The sequence below is a fragment of the Chelon labrosus genome, assembly GCF_963514085.1.
Source record: "Chelon labrosus genome assembly, chromosome: 24".
Classification (NCBI taxonomy): Eukaryota; Metazoa; Chordata; class Actinopteri; order Mugiliformes; family Mugilidae; genus Chelon; species Chelon labrosus.
In genome coordinates, this window is record NC_140357.1 from 13,895,010 (window position 1) to 13,904,256 (window position 9,247).

Sequence of the window (9,247 nt, forward strand, 5' to 3'; positions counted from 1 at the left end):
AGTTCACTGAGAGAAGCTGAGACGTAAACATCCAACACTGACGCTGCTGCTGCTGCTGCTTTACACCAACAACAGGAATTAAACCACATCACAGTCACGGAGACGACAGCCAGAGTCTCCTCGTTAACCTGGATCCTCCTGAGTCCAGGTCTAGACCAGGACCAGGGCCAGGACCAGACCCAGTCCTCCTGGTCTGACTTGTTGTCGATGTCTCTCTGGTTTCACTCCGCCTCGGATCATTTCTCCTCCACCTTTCCTCCTCTCCTCATCTGCATCACCTCCTTCAGAGCTCCCGTTAATTACCGCTGCCCGTCCAAGGGCGGCTAACGAGCCGCTAGCAACGGGCCGCTAGCAACGGGCCGCTAGTAACGGGCCGCTAGCAACGGGCCGCTAGTAACGGGCCGCTAGTAACGAGCCGCTAGCAACGGGCCGCTAGCAACGAGCCGCTAGTAACGGCTAATTGATTTCCTCTCTCTCTCTTTTGTCTTCTCTCTGGTTGCTGGTGTTTTTGTGGATGGATTTAAAAGACGTTCCTGTTAAATGAGCGCTGGTCTCTGCCTGAGCTGCTGCTCCTCGTATCCGTCCATTAATGCGTTCATCTATTAATTCATCCATTAATGAATCTATTAATTAGAGCTCTAATTAGGCCAGGAGCCTCTGACACGGAGTCACTCTCTACCTCGTCTCATTAGCTCCAGCGCTGACGGATGAGTCCACGGCTCCTCCTTCATTCATCTCCTCAGAGCTCCAGAGACGAAAAATAAAACCAGTAAAGACACAAATCAGTCAATAAACAGAGGAGAGTCCTCAGGACGTCCTGGAGACGTTCAGCTCAGTGTCCTGAGGTGTCTCTGATAATCATCTGGGTGTGATCAGATCTTTGACACGGGTCAGTCTGGGGGTCAAACACAAACACACTGAACCAGCAGCAGCAGCTGGTGGTGGTGGGACGTCCCAGCGTGGACTGAAAGCAAATGTCCCGTAGCCGTGGACGGACAGGAAACGTAAACAGCAGCGACAAAGAGATCGCTGAGAGGGAACGTCACACACTGAGCTCACACAACACACAGGAAGTCACACACACACACTGGTCTCCAGCGGCAACCAGGACCCAACATGGCCGCCGATGGAGCTGTCAATCAGCAGCTGCACTCATCTCTAAAGAATCCATGAATTCATTTAGTGTGTGTTAGTGTGTTGGTGTGTGTGTTGGTGTGTGTGTTGGTGTGTGTGTTAGTGTGTGTGTTGGTGTGTTTGTGTGTGTGTGTTTGTGTGTGTGTGTTTGTGTGTGTGTGTTAGTGTGTGTGTTGGTGTGTGTTAATGTGTGTTTGTGTTAACGTGTGTGTGTTGGTGTGTGTGTTAGTGTGTGTGTGTTAGTGTGTGTGATAGTGTGTGTGTTGGTGTGTGTTAATGTGTGTTTGTGTTAACGTGTGTGTGTTGGTGTGTGTGTTAACGTGTGTGTGTTAGTGTGTGTGTGTTAGTGTGTGTGTCTGTGTGTGTGTTCCTGTCACTAGCGATCTCACCATGTCTCATGTTTAATTATCTACCCAGCATGCTTTGCTGCGCATGCTTTGCTGCTGCAGCGTCTAATGGGAAGTGAAAAGAGACACACACACACACACACACAATACATGAGTGTGACACATGTTAACACACACACACACACACACCCTGTCTGTCTGTCTCTGTGTGTGTGTGGTGTGTGTGTGTGTGTGTTAATTAGTGTAATCAGTGTCTCTCGTGTCCAGATCTGTGTTTTCATGACTCGTTAACTTGTGATGGAGAGACACACACACACACACACACACACACACACACACACACACACACACACACACACACACAGAGCCAGTACTGTAGCTCCTGAGCGGCGGCCATCTTGGACACGGGTCATAATTGTTATTAATTAGTTAATGAATGAGGAGTCAGCTGACTGGCGTCCTGATTGGTTCTCTCTGATCTAAAGACTCTTAGCAACAACAGCCAGAGGAAGGCATGCGTCACCCCCCTCACCCCTCCACTCCCTCCACCCCGTCCCATCCTCTGGAGGACATGAGACCAGAGTCGCTGCTGAGAACACACAGCACACATACACACACACACACACACACACACAACACACACACACACACACTACCACACAGTGCCCAGTTCCTCCTCCAGATCTTTGTGCCGGGGGCTGTCGGCCGTTCTGTCCTGCCCGGCCTCCCTACTCGCTCTCTGGGTCGGGGCAGGAAGGAGGAAGAGCCCCCCGGGACATTCCGTGATGCTAGCCCCCCACCCCCCCCCCCCCCCCCCCCACCATACAAAGACCAGTATGTATCCAGGTTTAATTAGATCTCAGCAGCTTCTCTGGTCCTCAGTTCCCACAGTCCATGTCCACTCAGAGACACATGCTGGAGACACACATGTTAGACACCTGGAGGAGGAGGAGGGGGAGGAGGAGGAAGAGGAGGAAGAGGAGGACGGGGAGGAGGAAGAGGAGGAGGAGCGAGGAGGAGGAGAGACATAGAAAGTAAACCTGTAAAAAGAAAACCTTCCTCTGGTCGTCTCTGATTCATAACAAGTTCCTCCTCTCAGGCCTCTCCCCTGTTAGAGGAGGGGGAGGAGGAGGAGGAGGAGGAGGAGGAGGGGGGAGGACGGGGTGGGGGTCAGATCAGCTGTCCCCCCCCCCCACTAATCCCAGGCGTGGTGAATGAGCTCCTGTTTACATGGAGGATTAGAGCAGAGATTATCAGATCAGGAGTCAATGATACTGAGGGTTGGACCTCCTTCCTCTCCTCCTCCTCCTCCTCCTTCTCCTCCTCCTCCTCCTCCTCCTCCTCCTTCTCCTCCTCCTCCTTCACCCCCTCCTTCCTCTCCTCTTTCTCCTCCTTCACCTCCTTCTCCTCATCAAGGCTTCCAAAGCCCAGCAGAGGAGCAGGAGGAGGAGGAGGAGGGGATGTGTTTGTAGTTGCTGTCAGACCTAAACTAAGTAAAGTCCTGAAGCCTGTCTCTGTTCGGGACGTCCCGGTCTGAAGTAGAGCTTTTATTTTGAAGGGTCTGACCGTGTCTGTGCTTCCTGTCTTGCTGTCCTGTCAGGGAGGAGAGGGAGCGCTGGATCCGGGCCAAGTACGAGCAGCGTCTGTTCCTGGCGTCGCCCCCGTCCTCCGACCTGTCCCTGGGACAGCAGCTGCTGCGGGCCACGGCCGACGAGGACCTGCGCGCCGTCGTCCTGCTGCTCGCCCACGGGTCCCGGCAACAGGTCAACGAGACGTGTGGGGACGGGGACGGACGCAACGCCCTGCACCTCGCCAGCCGCAAGGGCAACGTGGTCATCACCCAGCTCCTGATCTGGGTGAGAACGTTAGACCGTCCTCTGATGGGACGTCCTGGACAGACGTCATGTAGCTGTAGGTCCTGCTTTGTCTTCTCTGACTCGTCTCTCTCTGTCCTCAGTACGGCGTGGACCTGATGGCGAGGGACGCCCACGGTAACAGCGCCATGGCGTACGCCCGTCAGGCCAGCTGTCAGGAGTGCGTGGACACCCTGTCCCAGTACGGCTGTCCCGACGAGCGCTTCCCGCTCATTGGCCACGCCCAACCTGTCGCGCCGCAACGCCAACCGCAACAACAGCTGCAGCAGCGCCGGGAGCGCCGCCCTCATATGACTCCGCCCCCTGGACGTGACTCCGCCCCCTGGACGTGACTGACCTCGGGGCCGACTCTGGGAGAGCTCCTCATCCCAAAGCATGCTGGGAAATGTGGTCCACTCTTTTTTTGTTTTATCTTGGGAACTCAGATCCGACAGCCAGCAGCCAATCAGAAGCAGCGCCCTGTTTGCCGCCGTCTTCAGCTTCATGAACTCGTTCAATGTGAAAGTGTCTGAGGACGATGAAGGCGTCTCTTTGATTGAAGACACTGTCCTGGACGCTGTCAAATGTCTCATTGCTGGACCAATGGATGAAAACCACAACATTCACTTTGTCTTTTTCTTTCTTTGTTGTATAAAGTTGTTCATGTACAGAAGCCTCGTCTCGTCAGACTCAGGGACCAGAGACCGTCCATCATCTAGTCCTTTAAGACCAGTTTCATCTGGTCCAACAGCAGCTGTTCACACGGAGACAAAAGGGAAATGATTTGACTGACTGTCCCGTCCAATCACAGTCACCCTGATCTGCTCAGCGAATCACTAAGAAGGGCTTCTTCTTCTTCTTCTTCTTCTTCTTCTTCTTCTTCTTCTATGGTCTGTAAATAATCTTTCAGTGTAAATCAGAGCGTCGTTGTGTCGGGCTGCAGAGGAACTGGTTCCTTCGACAGGAAGTAGAACTCTTAAAGGTCTAAACCGGCGGCTCCCAACGCGTCGAGGCGGCGTCCAAACGTCCCAGAGGTCATTGTGGCGTCGGACGAAGCCTCAAACACCTGGAAGAGGTTGTGATCCAGACGCGTCGGGAGCCGCCGGCGCCGGCGCCGTTTCTTTTCTAGGAGCTCGACATTTATGCGACGACTTTATATCCGACGCTACGCTGACGACGCCGTCCCGTCTCAAAGCAATACTGACTAAAAGCTCCAGCGTCGCGTCGTAACCTTCATCCTCTGACGCTGCTGCCGTACTCTCATCACTCACCGACGTAGAGATCTTCCTCCGACCTGAACACTAACGTCTCACGGCTTTTATTTTGCACGCCTGCCTTTACGTTCCTAAATGTTCCCTCTGTTTTTATATCGACTCGTCCAGAAATGCACTAAACCCGACTCCGCTCGTCCACCGTCGACTTTTATCTTCCTGAGCGACTTCCAGCAGTTTCCTCTGAACATCAACGTTTTTAGCAGCTTTGGAATCCAAAGTTTATTTATTTAAATTAATAATTAACGTCGTTTGTAGGCAGCGCTAAACGGGCTAGCATCAGTCCATTAACTTCTAACTAAAAATAAGTCATCTGTCACATGTTAGCATTGCTTCAGCTAGCTGCGGTAGCATTGTGTTAGCTTCCAGGTAGCAGAACTTGGCTAGCAGAGAGAAGCTGGTCGTTAGCTAGCAGTAAACAAGCTAACATGATTTTAAAAGTAATTTAACACAGAAATCATTTATCAAATATAAACATTATTTCAGCTAGCGGGCATAGCATTGTGTTAGCTTGCTAGCTGTAAAAAAAAGACTAGCATCGATGTTGTTTTAGCATTGTGTTAGGTTGCAACTGAAATTTGAACTAATTTGAAAGGAACTTCTGCTTGCAGCTAGCAGTGATTAAGCTAACATCAAGCTAAGTTTTCATTTCAGTGAAACTCTTTGAGCTCGGTAGTTTAATAAAAAACACATAAAAAAGGAGAAAACCTGCAGCAGCTAGTAAAAACTGTATCTGATGGAAAAACTAAAACCTCCCGTGAAGAAGCAGCTAGCGGTCCGTTAGCTTAACGCCGCCGGGGGAATAGCGTGTTTAGTTTACACGTTAGCTTTTCTCTAAACTGATTTTGGGAAACAAAGGGCTCATGTTCTTCATCTCACAACTAAACCTTGTATTCACAGTGTTAGCTAACGACTGCTGACGCTGAACGCGTTAGCATACTTGGCTGTAGCTAACAGATAATTTCTGTACAGGAAATTGTGTGGTGCTGTGTCGACTTCGGTTCCTTTTGTTTTATTAGCTTTTCTCTGAACATGTTTTGGGAATTCAGACTCTAATATGTTTCATTTCACAACTACGACTTCTCTGCTTTCAAACTGATGAGCCATGTATCATGTAAGCTAGCCGCCGCTAACACTATACAATGCTAGCATATTTAGCTGTAGCTGTGTTTTCTTCTGTTTTTTTTAACCGAGCATGAAAAGTTGGAAAATGTTTTGTGACGATAACGTCCAGTGAAGCAGCAGCTAGCGCCGTTAGCTAATCAATGTGCCGCTAGCGCCATTAGCTCAGATGTCACAACTGAAGCCGCCTCGTTGGTGAATCATGTGGAAACAGCGATAATGTGTACATAGACCAAACTGAGAACAACAGGAAGTACGTTTGTTACCTCACCTTTAACCCTAAACCCCGCCCACCTGGGCTGTCCACTACTTTATTTATAAACGCACCCTCTGAGGAAGACTACACCCCCTCAAAACTACTTTTTTGTACATTTTTCTCCGATCCATCCCCGTTTTATTATTATTGATTTATCCTCCAGACACATTACTGTTCTTATTGTCACTGTTCTAATTATTATTATTATTGTTGTTATTGTTGTTGTTGTTGAATTTCTGTTTGCTGTACAGTTACCGTTGTTGAAGAATCCCCCTTAATTCTAACCCAGAGTCTTCTACTGTAATGTGTCTCTTTTCAATAAAGACCAGAATAATGCTTCTTAAAGTGACCACTCGTGTTTTTCATGTCACACCAAACTTCATTTGTTCAGTTTAACATTATAACGCTGAAACGATCCATCAGTTATCAACAGGAAGTAAATTATAGAGGATTCCTGTGAGGCATCAAAATGTATTCATATATTTAAAATGTAAATCTGTTTGCCGAACCTTTTCTCAGGCTTTAAAACTTCACAAATTTGTAGATTTACCACAACAAGACATGACCACTCCCGTTTGTGCGATGGAAATGTAAAATTAAGGATTTTTTAATAGGAGTTTTGAATGACGGCAGCCACACAGTCTCTGTTTACGCTGCAGATGTAAATAATAATAATTATTATTATTATTATTATTTTATTTTTTCTGTGGCTTTTAAACCTGAAAATATAATCAGTAAAATAACATCAGTGTCACAGCTTTCATCTGGATTCATGTCTGTGATATTTGTAAAGATGGAGGTGATGGAGAGATGGCCTCTCACAACCAGCGTCCATTCAAAAATCGCCGCGTTTAAGACAGAGCACTTCCGGTTAGCTTAAAGTCTAAATATATTTTTATTTAAATTAATAATTAATTAATTATTGAGTTCAGCATTTGTTAAATGCTTTTATTAAACTAATATAAATATAAAATAAATTAATAAATAACAGTTTAACAAATGTTTTTTTTTTTTCGTTCGTTAAATTATTGAGTTCGTTTTACAACTCTGCTGCCATGACAACGCGGTTTCTGCGCGTGCTTGCGTCATGACGCACCTGGTCTCCGTTGTCGAAGGCAGATTGTAGTCACGTTACCGGAAGGAGCCGGCGGTTTAAAAGTGTGTTTACGTTCAGAACCGGATTTGTTTTTAGGTAAACTTTTTAAAAATCACACCGGAGCTCGTGTCGAAGGTTCGGCGGGAATTTACACCGAGAAAACTGGAAAAAACAGGAGAGAGAAATTGTTTTTGTGTCGTTTCTTATTTTATTTTTTTTTTAGCTCGGGTGAAGTTGGGCCTTTAAATGAACCCGGATGTTGATGGACAACTGCTCCAGGTACGTTCACGTTTTATTTTTGTGAATAAGTGATTTATTTTTTTAGTTTAAATGACTCAGTTCGCTGTTATTTGTGTGTTAGCGTGTTAGCATTTAGCCTCGCTAAACCCTCTGTCAACAGGTGCAGCTGATTGGATGACGTCACCGCCTAATAACGGTCGAGCTGCTGTGGCTGTCTGCGCATGCGCCAACATGACGGCGCTCCCCAGGTATTTAGCGTGGCGTTAGCTCTGTGTGCTAATAGATGCTAAAGGTTGATTGATTAGCGCGTAACGGAATACGCGCGTCCGTCTGTATTATTAAAAAGCCGCGGGAGCGCGCTGAAATGACCTTTGACCTGTCGCCAAACAAAATTAATTTAAATTATTATTATTATTAAAATTAGATTGAAGCCAATAAATCGTTTTTTCTGTCCTGAATAAATTTTATCTGTTAAAACTCTATAAATCTGACAGATTTTAATATTTACTGAATGAAAAATAAAAGCACGAAAACTAAATTACTGTTTATTTATTCCGTTAAATTAAAGACGACAGATGAACACATTCTGAACATGAATCATTTTATATTTTAAAATTGTCTTAATCCCGAGAAATAGAAATTGTCCCTGACGCTTTCAGATTTAAATCTGCATTTACTTTGATCTGTCAACTAATTAATACATTTAAACCATTCTTTCTTTTTAAATTTAAACCTAAATTAAAGCTAAATAACAAGAATCGTTTTTATAATTTCTAAACAGTAGAAATAAAAATAAAACGTGTTTTATTTTCTCAGATAAATTCTTCTTCTTCTTCATCTTTTTATTTCCGGGTTTCTCTGGGTTTGTCCGGCCTTCATCTACAGGACAGATGTGAGTCTCAGAATAAAGTGAGCGCAGACAGCTGTTAACATCTGGTTCATGGTTTAATTCACACTTGAATATTTTTCAGTTACATTTTTTTTCTATAAATAAATTAGCAGCGGCGTCGTTTGTGTCCAAAATCAGAAGAAGAAGAATGTGATGAAGAGGAGGCTCAGGAAGCAACAACAGTGATCAGATCAACGTGAGAGTCCTCAGTCTGCTCCCGATCTGTATTTACATGTGAGGAAGAGCCGCTCCTCCTCCTCCTCCTCCTCCTCCTCCTCTTCCTCCTGCTCCGTCTGATTTTAACGCTGAGAGCTCGAGGCCTTTTAAAAAGAACAAACTTCAGGTTCTTGTTGAATCTCCGGAGCTGAATCTAAAGATGAGGTTATTTATTATTTTGGACAAATTTAATTTTACAGAAGAAGAAGGTGAGGAGGAGGAGGAGGAGGAGGAGGAGCAGCGCCTGCCTCCTCTTCCTCCCTCTACGGCCTGGCCTGCTCCAGCTGCTGGTGCTGACTCCTTATTGCGAAGCGGCTCACGTGCACCGGGATGGGGACGACTATCTTCGGGTTCCGGGACGGCTCCCCGGACTTGTTGTTGACGTTTCCGGCTTTGACCCGTTTCCACTTGGCGCGCCGGTTCTGGAACCAGATCTTCACCTGCACCTCGCTCAGCTTCAGCGCATGCGCGATCTGGGAGCGCTCGGTCAGGGACAGGTACTTCTTGCAGTGGAACTCCTTCTCCAGCTCCAGCAGCTGCTCGCTGGTGAACGCCGTCCTCCGCCGCCGGTTCTTCCCTCCTCCTCCTCCTCCTCCTCCTCCTCCTCCTCCTCCTCCTCCTCTTCCTCCTGCTCCGTCTGATTTTAACGCTGAGAGCTCGAGGCCTTTTAAAAAGAACAAACTTCAGGTTCTTGTTGAATCTCCGGAGCTGAATCTAAAGATGAGGTTATTTATTATTTTGGACAAATTTAATTTTACAGAAGAAGAAGGTGAGGAGGAGGAGGAGGAGGAGGAGGAGCAGCGCCTGCCTCCTCTTCCTCCCT

General features: G+C 47.0%; 1 protein-coding gene across 1 annotated transcript in view; it reads left to right on the plus strand.

Moving 5' to 3' along the window:
• The window catches only part of agap1 (ArfGAP with GTPase domain, ankyrin repeat and PH domain 1), a 77,607-nt gene extending 71,293 nt beyond the window's left edge, over positions 1 to 6,314 (plus strand). The window contains 3 exon segments of the mRNA XM_084574461.1: positions 3,082 to 3,337; positions 3,439 to 3,569; positions 3,571 to 6,314. Coding sequence (XP_084430587.1) covers positions 3,082 to 3,337; positions 3,439 to 3,569; positions 3,571 to 3,649 — 466 coding nt within the window. The 3' untranslated portion in view covers positions 3,650 to 6,314.
• The last annotated feature ends 2,933 nt before the right edge of the window (positions 6,315 to 9,247 follow it).